Source organism: Juglans regia, chromosome 8, assembly GCF_001411555.2.
Source record: "Juglans regia cultivar Chandler chromosome 8, Walnut 2.0, whole genome shotgun sequence".
In the NCBI taxonomy this organism is placed as follows: Eukaryota; Viridiplantae; Streptophyta; class Magnoliopsida; order Fagales; family Juglandaceae; genus Juglans; species Juglans regia.
Window position 1 is genome coordinate 4598874 of NC_049908.1, and position 14257 is coordinate 4613130.

Consider the following 14257-nt stretch of genomic DNA (forward strand, 5'->3'; position numbering starts at 1 on the left):
CTATTTTTAAAAAGGAATAGAATATTTCAACATTAAAAAAAATAATATTTTTATGCAAATCACAGATTTTACATGTTTATTTTAAAAAAGTATGGAGATTTACGCACTAAGAGCATCCTCATTAGTTTGACTAAAGTTGAAGGATGGTTAAAATTTAAATAATCTGTGTCAAAAAGACCTCACATTTAATTAGACATTTCTAAAATAATTTAGATTTCAGTTACAGTGCTTCACTAAATATAACTAATTACAATTACTTCATCAAACATTAAAATATTAATTTCTCACTCTGAACAAACAAATTAAATTAATTAGAATATAATTAACATTTAACATTTAGAATATAATTATTATTAACATTTAATTGATATAATTATAAAATGTGATAAAAATAAAAATAATTCATTAATTATTAAAATAATAATATTTTATTATTATATAAATAATAAATAACTAATCTAATGTAAAGATTGAATTTAAATAAAATAAATAAATAAAAATTTATGTAATATTAATTAAAATTTAAAGATATATTTAATCAAGCCAATAAAAATCTCTAAGCGCAGACATTATTTCTCATTCCATATAATATCCCAGAATCAAAAACAGCTTCTGGCACCTACGAAGATTCCTTTCACGACCGTCCCAATAATGGAGATCCAAAGAAAGTTTTTAATTAATTATTTTGATAGCCTAGCTATACTATCTTCTCTTTTTGACTAACTTTTAGCTACGTACCTAAACTTTGAAAACGTTAACCACTCTGTCACGTGGACGGGTTTGCCTTGCCATCAAAGCATCATTTTTTATTAAGAGTAATGATACACCTACAATATATTTTATAATATATTATATAACAATATATTAAATGAGGAATATTATTATAATCTTATTCTAATTATTGTAATTTATATTAATTACAAGGGTAAAAATCCACAAAGGAGCAGAGTACAAACTTTCCCCCCATCTTTTTTCTTTGATCCTCACTATACATATATCTATGATATATATAAAGTGTTTATGAGACGGATATGAGATAGAATTTCTTGTTTTAACCTTTTGTTTTTTCATTAAAATTAACGGCAACAATCCTACCTTTTCTTTTGTTCCTCTCTCTCTCTCCAACTTTTTGTGCGTGCGCATAATGGCTTGTAGGGAAAAAATAAAAATATATATACAACTTTATTAAAAAAAATGATAACTCCAAGGTGCATAATGTATTTCTTTAAACATTTAGAATAAAATACTATTAATTAAAGCTTTTAAACACTTTAATATATATTTATATCTTTTTGAAGTTTTTAATATCGTTTTGAAGATGATTTGGTTAAAGCACTGCAATAAAATAAAATGAGATAAAATTATTAGAGTATCTAACTATCCAAATCATAAATTTCACAATTTAGTAATCATAAGTATCAAATTTTATAAACAGAATCACAACAATGAAATATTCTCAACGAGATTATACAGTTATCCAGCAAAATATAATACAAAGCCAAAATATATAGGAAAAAAGAAAAATAAATCTCATTTAGTCCAAAACACGCCATTAAATACCATTATCTTGATGATACAAACTCAATCATCTTGTTAAAGTACTGATTGTAGTAGTTAATTTTATTTGTTAAAGTTTATTTATAATATTCTACTAATTATATTACTTGTATAAAAGTTGAAACAATGTATTCTAAGCTATATATGCTATCAACTATTTTTATAAATTTTGTAAAAAAATATATTATTTTTATAAAATAACTGTTTAATCTAACTAGGTAAACGTACTTTACACGTTATTTTGACCTAGTGTGTGTATATATATACATATAACACTTTTAATTACCACTACTATATATATCGTGTGAAACGAGGGAGATAAAAGGAAAATGAGAAAGTGGTGAAACTTATCTCAACTGTCGATGAAAAAGGACATTGCAAGTTGGGACTTTGAATATTTTGCAAATGGATGATTTGCCATTGGCAAAGATAAAAAGAAACTATTCTATAAATATTGGCCGTATAATAGTGTTAATTTTGTTTGATATTAAGAAAATATGACTGCTACATTTACAAAGTAATTATATAAAAATAATCTCACAAACTGACTTGAATTTATCTGATCCGTTAGATTTACTTTTTAATAAAAATAACTTTATAATTTAACGAACCACATCAAGCCACGTCAGTTTGTAGAATTATTTTTATGTAATCTCTTTGTAGCTAAAGTATTTCTCTTAAGAAAATAGTTAACAATACTAGTGCATGCTCTTAATTTTAGTTTAGTTTATCGTCTTCAATCATATATAATTATATTAATATGATACATTTTAAAAATAATTTATACCTACCAGTTAAAATGAATTATAGTCATGTACCGTGACATTTGACAACATGATCATTTTGTCTTAAAAAAAAATGACAAAAGTTTCTAGAATGGGTTGGCTCATCGTGCATTAACATATCAGCAACAGGCCCAGATAATATTCGGTTATGTGACGACGATTACTCTGGTTCTCTACCGATGATCGTTTCCATCGAATTATTAAAAAGAGATATTTCAGTACGAAATATTTTAAAATAATAATTTATATATAAATAAAGTATATATATAATATAAATAGTCTAGTATAAATTTATGAATAAAATAACGAGTTTGTAGTTTAAAGAAATAAAAAAAAAGAAGAGTAAATACCGAAATATCGATCGAAATGGCCGAAATTCTAACCGGTACAAAACAATATCATTCTCTTTACTGGTTACGCCACATAAATGAAATATTTTGACCATACCGATCAGTACGGTACAAAATTCAAAATTTTGGTTATTACTATAGTATATATTTATTAAAAAAATGTTGCTTATCATTTCCAACATCACAATTTGCCATTTTTGTCACTCTAGTTAAACATATATATATTGATATGTAATTATATATTTAAATAAAAATATAAAAATTACAAATTACATATTGATATGTGATGTAGAAAGATAAATAACATTTCTCTTATTTATTGTTTATTATTGCATGGTGTCGGAAAAAGTGAACGGGCCAAAAAAAAAGGCGTCGTTGTCGAAAATATATCTCATCTTCAAATTTTCATCTCATCTAATCTTCTTCCTAAGTATAATTTAAATATAAATATTTTCAAATTAATCATTACAACTTTTTCAAACTAATCATTATAACTTTTTCCAACTTTCAAACAAAAAATAAAGAACAATTTAACTTTCTTAATTTCTCAAACGAAAATAATATTATAACACTATATTATAATAATATTTTAACTTTATAGTATTTTTATTCAATTTTTTCTCTATCATTTTATAAAATCTAAAAAATATTTAACTTAAAACTATTTTACTATTACTCATAAATTATTTTATTACAATTAACAAACTTTTAATCTTATGTTACTCCCCCAAATGAGCCCCTTAGAGCATTGGCAATGGCCTAGCCATTGTCAAGTCTAAAATTTAGCTAGAATCTTAACTTTTGGCTATAGTATTAATTTTTGACTAAATGAGTCTATATTGGACTAGCTATCTTAAAGTTAAAATAATAATATAATATTATATATTTTTTTTAATTTTTTTTTTACAAATACAATTTCTATATTTCCTAGATCTTCATGTTTTGTAAAAATAATGTATCTACTATATCAATATTCTCAATCAGTAAAATAAATAATGTGCATGTCATACATGTTTTACTATTCAAAGAGAGAGAAAAGTGATAAAATAATAAAATATTACTTTTTATTATGAATAGTAGCTAGTCATATTTGGAGAGAACTTAAGATTTATTGTAACTCAAGTCTTAAATTTTAGATTTTTGACTAGTTCAATCTAAAGGTTTTTTTTCACATTTAGCTAAAATTTAAATTTATGTTGATATTTGATTAGTCCATTATCAATGATCTGGGTTAGTGCCGCGAACCAAGTTGTCTATTGATTAGACAGTGTCGGTTCCTTTTTAACTCAGCGACTTGGAGAGCAGTGGGAGTGCGTGTGGATTCAAAAATTTATTAGATGTATTTTATAATAAAAGTAATTTCACATCACATTAAGCTGGCAAATCAATTTATAATTTATTTTCGTGTAATTATCTCATGGTTAAAATATTTTCATCTTATTTTACTTTGCTTTTGATATTTATTCTGTAATACATGTGTTTCAGCCCAAGATCGTGCTCACACATTTCCAGCTCTGTTTTCTAACCTCTGGTTCGTTAACCTCTCATTCCTCAGAAACTACTCAAAACGGTGAGGTATAGGAATTAACACAACAGCTTACGTGGGTTAGGTTAAACCATTCCAATGGGGGTCTGTTTCATTTTTAACGTTTTTTTGTAGTTTCTTTCTATCTACGGAATATGTTATTTGTGTTTATAAATGCAGGGTTGAAGATATTAAAAAAAATGACTAAGCAGAATGTGGTGCATGGTTTCTGAGGATTGCACATGATCGTGTATCGGAAAAATTAGAGCGGCCGCCTCGAAGTCAGAACTGTTCTTGCCCGCCATGACGGAGCCGCTGGTTGCACTTGGTGGCCGGCACATCGCCATATGCCAAAAGCAGCTCTTGAAGAGTCTTGAAACTGGAGGAGAAGGAGCCAGGGCCAGTGCCTGTGTTGATTCGGCGAGATCTTCCTCGCCTACCCAAATCAAATCCACGGCCTCCCCGCCTGAAACGGAAGAGCAAAGCTCCTGGACTGTATGTGTCGGTCTCTCTCTCTAGATAATGATCCTACTGCATTAATCTCTTCCGTTATAATTTGTCTTATTTACATGTGAGTTTGGATTGTGTTTGTTTCTTAATGGTTTGACGACAGCTCCGTTATCCATCAGCATTAGAGATTTTTGAGCATATAATATCAGCTTCCAAGGGAAAGCAGATTGTGATGTTTCTGGATTATGATGGCACCCTCTCTCCGATTGTTGATGATCCTGATCAAGCATTTATGTCGAAAGATGTAATTAGTTTTATATATCCTGATCTCTATCGAGTCGTTCATGCTTGGTTGATCATATTAATTTGTAAACTCAAATGTCATGCGCATTTTCTTTAAATAGATGAGAGAAGCTGTAAGGGATGTTGCTGCATACTTCCCCACGGCTATAGTGAGTGGGAGGTGCAGGGATAAGGTCTTTTTCCAGAACTATATATAAAATTCTTTCAAGTCTTTTATGCTATACACAGTACTTGTTGATTTTTTCCCCTTTTTCGTTGGTAATCAAATTTGCAGGTTTATAATTTTGTAAGGTTAGCAGAACTATACTATGCAGGTAGCCACGGAATGGACATCAAGGGACCATCCAAACGTCGAAAATGGAATAAAGTGAGTTGATCATGTAGTTTGTACAAAAATTAAGTATCCTAGTAATAATAATCCTTGTTTTTTTTTTGGTTCTAATTCTTGCCGTTCATACAATTTTTTTTCTCGATTTTATGATCATCCAGGGAAATCAAGCAGTCATCTTCCAAGCTGCTACTGAGTTTCTACCCATGATTAACGAGGTTTTTATCCGATTACTTATCTCCAAGCAAAAATCATCTATTATAAAATAATAAAATCTACCTCTTTTCCTTAGTTTAAATTTTGGGGACAAGCGATGATTTTATATAGTATCAGAGTAGAAATTTTAAGTTCGAATCCTGACTCTACACTCTATCATATTTAATTAAATATTCTACTTGTTAGACATACTCATTAAAGAAAAGTCAGGCTCACAAATGAGAATGAGTGTTACGATATAAAATAATAAAATCTATCTGTTTTCATCAGCTTAAACTTTTGAGATAAATAGTGATTATACAACTTAAAATAGATCAAAAGGTAGTTAAATGTTTGGAAGACTCATATATATATATATATATATAATATATAGTGACTGTATTACTTCAGGTGTGCAAAACCTTGTTAAACAAAACAAGTTCCATCCCCGGAGCAAAGGTCGAAAATAATAAGTTTTGCATCTCCGTACACTTCCGCTGTGTTGAAGAAAAGGTAATCGAAACCCACTTTATTCGATTGTTTTTTTCCAGGCATACATCCTAGCTAATTAGTTCCTACGTATAACGACAATAACAAAGTTGATCTTTTTATTTTCCTGCGTGCGCGCGCCTCAGAGATGGGCTGAATTAACAGAACAAGTTAAGATGGTGCTCAGTGCGTATCCTAAACTTAAACTGTCTCGAGGGAGGAAGGTACGTACACTTTGATATTATTTAGCTCGATTCTCGTGTTAAGATCGATGGTACAAGTCGACACAGAAAAAATCCAGAGATTTTTGTAACTGTGGCCAAATTTTCAGTACGTTAATATGCCTGGCCTGCCCGCGGGCAATATATTATTAAATTAACAGGTGCTGGAGATCCGTCCAACCATCAAGTGGGACAAGGGCAAAGCCCTCGAATTCTTGCTGGAGTCGCTAGGTGAGTACTGTCGTTGAAGCAGTTTCTTTTGAAAAAACAGCAAGGTCGGAATACATGCATGAATCCCGGCCTAGCTTGGTGTCAAATAAATAGCTAGGTGACTAAAGGATCAGTACTTATTGTCTATTGAGGAATAATTCTACATTGACTGTAGATAAGGTCTTTGACATGTTTATAAGTAATGAACAATCATATCTTGTTGAACCGATTTTATGAAATGAGTTAGACCCATTAATTTCTTCATGGTATCAGAGCTTGCCACAAGACGAATGGGGGCCTACACTACTTATCTCATGATAAGGACCAGAAAAAATACTGGCAAGCACGTGAAGGGGGGTGTTGAGGAATAATCTCACATTGGCTGTGGACAAGGGTGTTGAGGAATAATCCCACATTACTTATAAACATGTCCAAGACCTTGTCCACAGCCAATGTAAGATTATTTTTCAACACCCTCCCTCACGTGCAGGCCAGTATTTTTTCTGATCCTTGTCATGGAATAAGTAGTGTGGGCCCTCATTCATCCTGTGGCAGGCTCTGATACCATGTGAAATCACCACTTGTCCCAAAAGCTTTAAACTTAAAGCTTTTGGGACAAGTGGTGATTTCACATGGTATCAGAGTAAAGGTCCTGAGTTTGAACCCTGACTCTACACTCTACCCAATTTAATTAAATATTCCACTTGTTGGACCTACTTATTGAGAGAAAGTCTGGCCCACAAGTGAGGGGAAGTGTTAAGATATAAAATAAATAATAAAAATCGACCTCTTCCCATTAGCTTAAGCTTTTGGGATAAGTGGTGATTTTACATTGTCCAGATCATGATCTATTTAATCTCTTAACCCAATTAATGTTTGTCTTTATAAGGATATGCCAATTCTAGCAACGTTTTGCCTATCTATATTGGAGATGACCAAACAGACGAGGATGCGTTCAAGGTGCATAGTTGAATATCTTTACACTACTGTTCCTCTCCTTATAAGTTATCAGATATATATATATATATATATATATATATATATATTTATATGTTTTCAAACACGTACGATAGCTATCATTTCATGTAATTTACACTAAATTAATTGATTAGGTTTTGCGCGATAGAGGGCAAGGGTTTGGGATCCTTGTTTCTAGAGTTGCAAAGGAAACAAGTGCCACTTATTCTTTGCAAGAACCATTTGAGGCAAGATTTTCAATCCAAACTAAGATGCATGCATGCACTAATTTTGTGTTTGATCTATCTTTTAATTAACCTTATGGCCGTAAACATATTGGTTTGGGTTTCGATCAAGTAGCATTATGTCAGCTTGACATATATATATTTCGTCGCGTCAAATATTATTGCAGGTTAAGGAATTTTTGCGGCGTTTGGTACTGGTGGAGAGGAAGAGATGGTTACTGCAAGGTTAATTAAACATGACCTACAGCAACTATTGGTCCCATAATGTTTGGGTGGGATCAATTTTTGCTTAGTGTTACAATAATTAAGTCTTGAGTTTACTAATTAATGTATTTTCTTAATTTAGAGAGTGTAATTGACCAAAATTGTGAGAAATTATGAATTTCTCCCTAGAATTGTTGAAACATACTCTCTCTCTCTCTCTCTCTCTCATACATACATGATATGTATCATGATACATGCACAAGCATATTATAATTTATACGCATGCCCTTATTGGAATTAAGTAGTACTTTTACGGCAGAAGCTAGCACGTGATCAGCATGATGCCGGCCTGCGTGCATTAGCTAGGTAATTGTACACGGTAAACTTGGGATATAATTAGTACGTACTAGCTTCTACATGTGATTCAGGCCGGGCTTTCAGCAAAGTGTAGCATCATGAAGAAGGTAATAAATAAGAGGAATGTTGTACGTTGTCGCAAACGGATTTCAGAAAAGTAATATCGTAAATTAATGTAGTTTTATTTAATTTATTATTTTTATTTTATAATAAAAATAATTTTATAATTTATGTTATCATATCAATTTACGTCAGTTTGTAAAATTATTTTATATAATTTTCTGTGTCTAAAATATTTTTCAATAAATAATAGTTTATTCATATGAAAATTAGCTTTCTGGATAAATTATGGAACCTGTACGTACGGTGTTTAAACGGTCTCGATTTAACAAACAACATCAACTCATGTACATATAGACTATATATAGAGTAGTCAATTAGTATAACCATGCAATATTTAAACACATTCCTAATTACTTATGTATTTCTACGTACCTAATTCTCAACATTGCATTTCTGCACTATATATATATATATATATATAATTCATGAACTGCATGTAAACATTTAGAGTAATGTTTTGAACTGTGCATATTGGTAATTTAAAAAGTGTTATAAGATCATCAAGATTATATATATATATATATCGATCTAGTTGTAAATTATCTGGGAAGAAGACATGATACACATGAGATGCACATGACTCCCACATGCACAGGCACAGGCACAGGCTGTAAGCTGGAGTCTTCCCATGCATATATAAGCTAGTAGTGGAATACGTACCCCAAGAAGACGATCCTGAGAACTGCGAGAACCACATTTTCTGGGCAATATTTCCTACTAAAGTTCAGTTACATTCTTCAATTAATTATTAGTTTACAGATATATATAGTACTAATAACTACATGGCCATAGACTGCTACGCAGTCAAATAACAGATCATCGATCGTGAATTCTTGGACCGAGTGTTTTGTCTCATGACCAACCTGTGATATCTCATGTGCGCCGTCCGCAGGAAGTAGTACTGTGTTAAAATCTCAATAAAAGAAGGGTGCGGCTACTACGCCCAGCGTTATTTTTATTATTTTTTTTTTCACATTTTTTTAACATATTTAAATAAATTTAAAATATAAAAAATAATATACCAATACATTTAAAATCAATTCTTTAATTATTAAATAAAAAAATAAAAAAAAATAGGTACAGTAGTGTTTTCCATAAAAGAAAGCATCTTCAACAGTACTTGCAATTAACGTCGGTTGCTCTTTGAATTTTAAAATACATATATTTTCTCGCATGCATGCAGGCGTTTGACTAATTTGTTGATCCCGAGAACCTGTCTGGCAATTTTGAACCACTACTACAAAGACTGATGTTGATGTTATAGACTTCTAATAATATAAATTAATAAAAAGTGATTTACATTTCATATTTTTTACGATATTTTATATAATTATATTTTAAATTAAAAATATTTTTATAAAATATTTTATATAAATAATATTATTTTATAATATATTATATAATATATTGTGATATAATATATTGTGTATATCATTGTTCTAAATTAATATGAGTAATGCTACATACAATCATAGAATGTATAAATACCGTACAGTCACTTTAAAAAAATATAAAATTTATTATTAAAATATTAATTTCTTTTCATGTGGATCTCATATTTATTCATTTTTTAAAAATAATTATATGATATTTACACATTCACAATCGTAAATATCATTTTTCAATTAATATATAATACAATAGTTCCATCGAAATGACGGACGAAACTCGAAAGTGAAAAAAAAAAAGAAATGTCTAGGTCGTGTCATCATATAATACTTATTCTGTTATTCATGAAAATGATTCAATGCTGTCCTTAAAAATATTAAGGCTATGTTTGTTTTTAGAATTTTTTAAAATTTATTTTATTTCATCTTATTTAATAATTAAAATTTTTAAATAAAATAAAATAAAAAATTTAATTTTTTTCAATTTCAAAATAAAAATAATATTATAAGAATTTATTTTAATAATATTTTATTCAATTTTTAATTTTAATTTTAATTTATCTTATTTCATTTACAAAAAAATAAACGAGGCCTAAATTAAACGTCACTTGTATATATTCTCTATTTGATCTATCCAAAATTATCCACCCCTAAGAAATTCTTTAAAAACATTCTGAGAAATCTTTAATTATCCAAAAGCGTGCTTTATTTCACTTGCATTTATATCTACAAGCAACTTAATTACCTGAATTTGGCAGGAATGGTTGGCGTTATATTCCAACCGTACGTGACGAATAATTACATGAGTTCACGTTCACGTACGTCTTGCATCATGCCTACGTCTGACCACCATGCATATATTCCTTCTCAATTGCCAACTAATTACACCTTATTTGAAAAACAGTTTTCATTCTAAAATTCTCTCAATTAATTTTATTTCATCTTCTTAAATATCATTAAAATATAAATACTTTCAAACTAATTATTACTATTTGTTCAAATTAATTATTACAACTTTTTTAAATTTAAAAAAAAATCAACTTTTTTAAATTTCCTAACAAAAATTATATTAAAAAATTATATCTAATAATATTTTAACTTTATAATATTTTTTATTTAAAATTTTATCTCTCATTTCTCAAAATCCCACAAAACATTAACTCAAATTACCTCAATATTATTTACAAACTATCTTACTACTATTCAAAAAATTATAATCTCATCACACTCTCTAAACTTGTCCTAAATTTGCAGAAAAAGAAAAAGAGAAATGATGTTTACAGTCATGAAATTTATAAACGCCGCACATTTTTTTTAAAATGAATAAATATAGAACTCACACAAAAACAAATTTAATTTTTTTAATAATGAATCTTACTCTTCTTCAAAACGATTGCACAACCTTTATGCACTTTATGATTGTACGTAACATTACTCAAAAAATGACTCGGAGGATAAAACCTACCTAGCTAGATAATCAAGAAAAATTGTGGCTTGGGTAGTAAAAACATGATTTTGAGTAAAAACATGATTTTTTTAGAAGGACGCGTGAAAAACATGATTCGGGACAGTAAAAATATGTATGTGCATGGATGGATCAATTCATGATTAATATTGGTTACCAACCTATTCGATCAAGGTACGTAAGTAATTATTAAGTTAACATATTGTTAGATATAATTTTTTCCAAATATAACAACTTGCGTATAATTTTTTCCAAAATCATGTTCTTACTCCCCAAGCCACAAATTTTCTTGATTATCTAGCTAGGTAGGTTTTATCCTCCGAGTCTCTTTTTAAGTAATGCTACGTACAGTCATAAAGTATATAAGTGTCATGCAATAGTTTTGAAAAAAAGTAAGATTAATTATTAAAAAAATTAATTTTTTTTTCGTGTGAGTTATGTATTTACTCACTTTTTTAAAAAAAAATGTGCAACATTTACGCACTCCACGACTGTAAATATCATTTCTCTTTTTATTTCTCTGCAGATTTAGGACAAGTTTAGAGAGTGAGATGAGATTATAATTTTTTGAATAGTAGTAAGATAGTTTGTAAATAATATGGAGGTAATTTGAGTTAATGTTTTATGGGATTTTGAGAAATGAAAGAGAAAATTTTGAATAAAAAATATTATAAAGTTAAAATATTGTTAGATATACTTTTTTAATATAATTTTTGTTTGGAGATTTGAAAAAATTGAATTTTTTTTTTTTTAAGTTTGGAAAGGTTGTAATAATTAGTTTGAAAAAATTGTAATGATTAATTTGAAAGTATTTATATTTTAATGATATTTAAGAAGATGAAATAAAATTAATTGAGAGAATTTTAGAATAAAAATTGTTTTTCAAATAAGGCGTAATTAGAGCATCCTCATTGGCTTGACCAAATTCATCTTCAAAATTTAGCCAATATCACACTTTTTTATATTTGCCTATTCAATTTAAATTCAACCCCCACATTTGATTATCCATTCACTCTCTATATAATAATAAAATATTATTAATTTAATAATTTTTTATTTAAATTATTTTTATCACATTTTATATCTCTACCAATTAAATGTTAATAATAATTATATTCTATTAAATTAATATTAAAAAATCATATTTTCAAAAGTCATTTAATAATTAATACTAATAAAAAAAATATTTGATTAAACTCATTTAAAATTCTATCTAAATTTTTTAATTACAAATCAAATAGTATTTTTGCTTGAAGTGAGAAACTAATATTTTAATATTTGTTTGGAGTGAGAAATTAGTATTTTAATATTTGGTGAATCAATTGTGGTTCTTCATATTTAACCAACCACTGTAGTAAAAATCTAAATTATTTTAGATTTATCTAATTTAATGTGTGATATTTTTGACATTAATTATATAAATTTTAACCAACTTTTTCATTTGGCTAAGCCAATAAGGATGCTCTTAGTTGGCAATTGAGAAGGAATATATGCATAGTGGTCAGACGTAGGCATGATGCAAGACGTACGTGAACGTGAACTCACGTAATAAGGACTGAATTTTCGCATTCATCACGTATGGGGGGTTAACTGGGAAGGGTTGGGCTTTATATATAAGACTTTGGGCTTCACTTTGGTTTTATTGGGCTTTAAATGTGAGAATTAGACTATGTTAAAAATAATTCCGGGCCTACGTATTACCCTTATAATTTATTTTCTAAATTAATCTACCAATTGCCCAAAAAATTGTAATAATAAAATATAACCTTAAAATATAATATATTGATGTTGTTATATTTATTTTCCTTCTTATTTTGTCCTCAAATGCATGAATAGTAATTTCCTGACCATTTTAATAAATGCTCAGGTTTTGGAATTCTCTTACTAAAAACTGAAAATTATTTATTGCAGTTCACATTTTATACTTCAAATATTAAAAACCTGTTTACAATCGTAAAACAAGATAAAAATGCCCTAACAAGAATTTTTTTTCCCTACTAATCACAATCCATACCAAAACTCAATTCACATATGACTTTTTGAATTACGTAATCAAATTTATCTGAACTACGTAACCCAATGAAGTCTAAATGCCAAAGCAAACTCATTATTTTATATTAAAATTTAACGAGCAGCTAAAAGACTACGAATCAAGCTGAAAAGAGCTCAAATAAAATCTTTTTGGTCCTCTTTTTTAATCTTTTCCGCAAATAAAGCATATTTGTTAGAAAAGAAAAATAATATTTGTAATTGTGGTGCGTAAATACTAGGTAACTTTTATAAAAAATAATAATAATTGCAGAATCCGTATTAAAAAATTTAATTTTTTTAATAATAAATTTCAAAATTTGTTTTTTTAAATATTACGCAATACTTACCACAATTATTTAAAAAAAAAATACCGGAAATGGGTGTGTAACACTTTGGAAATTATTACTAGAAAAAGCTTCCCAAAGGGATGCCTTTTCAGGAAAAGTAATAGAGAGAATGTAGAAGGCGAAGAAAATGCTAAACTTTTACTCAGATTTTTTATGACTACCTTAGGCACATGACGGCGCCTTACATAGCAGAACCTTACAGTGTGATAATAAAGGCCATGGGCCTGTAGTAAAAGAAAACAATAACATCTGGGTAGCCCAGTTGACAACAAATCATAAAGAAAATAACAAAATGAATTAACTAGATGAATCCAAGCAAGGTTCGGCCTAGGTATAAAATCCTTAAGCCCACGCTGTTGGGCCCAGCCCAAGACTCCATTCACTTTCACTTCACTTCACTTTAGATACACGCACACATAACACTTCGGCACTTCAGTTCCCCATTATGCGAACCCTAACTCCATCTTCTCTTCCCGAACTCGCCCAGCCGCCGCCGCTCCTTGCACCTGGTCAACCCAACGCCGGCAGATGTGTTACACTCCCCCCATCAGAACACCTTGCCCGCAAGGTGGGGAAAGAGTTCCTTCAGCTGTGAATAACTTTCCCAAGTAGCGTCTGCCGCCTCTTGCCTGTGCCAGCGAACGAGCAACTCGGCTCTTGCCTTGTTCCCCGCCTTGACCATGCGACGGCTGAGGACTTCCTCTAGTTCAGGCAATAGAACCCTTTG

At 29.3% G+C, this 14257-nt stretch overlaps 1 protein-coding gene across 1 annotated transcript; it reads left to right on the top strand.

The window, feature by feature from the left end:
• The first annotated feature begins 4520 nt into the window (after positions 1 to 4520).
• Positions 4521 to 7845, top strand: LOC109003829 (probable trehalose-phosphate phosphatase D). Its single transcript, XM_018982143.2, has 11 exons — positions 4521 to 4712; positions 4831 to 4971; positions 5072 to 5143; positions 5245 to 5337; positions 5460 to 5516; positions 5905 to 6006; positions 6129 to 6206; positions 6365 to 6434; positions 7303 to 7373; positions 7526 to 7618; positions 7783 to 7845. Exons 1-11 carry the CDS (start codon positions 4521 to 4523, stop codon positions 7843 to 7845), a joined length of 1032 nt encoding a protein of 343 aa, XP_018837688.1.
• The last annotated feature ends 6412 nt before the right edge of the window (positions 7846 to 14257 follow it).

Excerpts from the sequence above, each read along its gene's own strand:
- LOC109003829 (XM_018982143.2), top strand. The coding sequence starts at position 4,521 with ATGACGGAGCCGCTGGTTGCACTTGGTGGCCGGCACATCGCCATATGC. Across the intron at positions 4,972-5,071 it reads AAGCATTTATGTCGAAAGAT|ATGAGAGAAGCTGTAAGGGA; the intron begins GTAATTAGTTTT and ends TTCTTTAAATAG. Across the intron at positions 6,207-6,364 it reads AACTGTCTCGAGGGAGGAAG|GTGCTGGAGATCCGTCCAAC; the intron begins GTACGTACACTT and ends TTAAATTAACAG.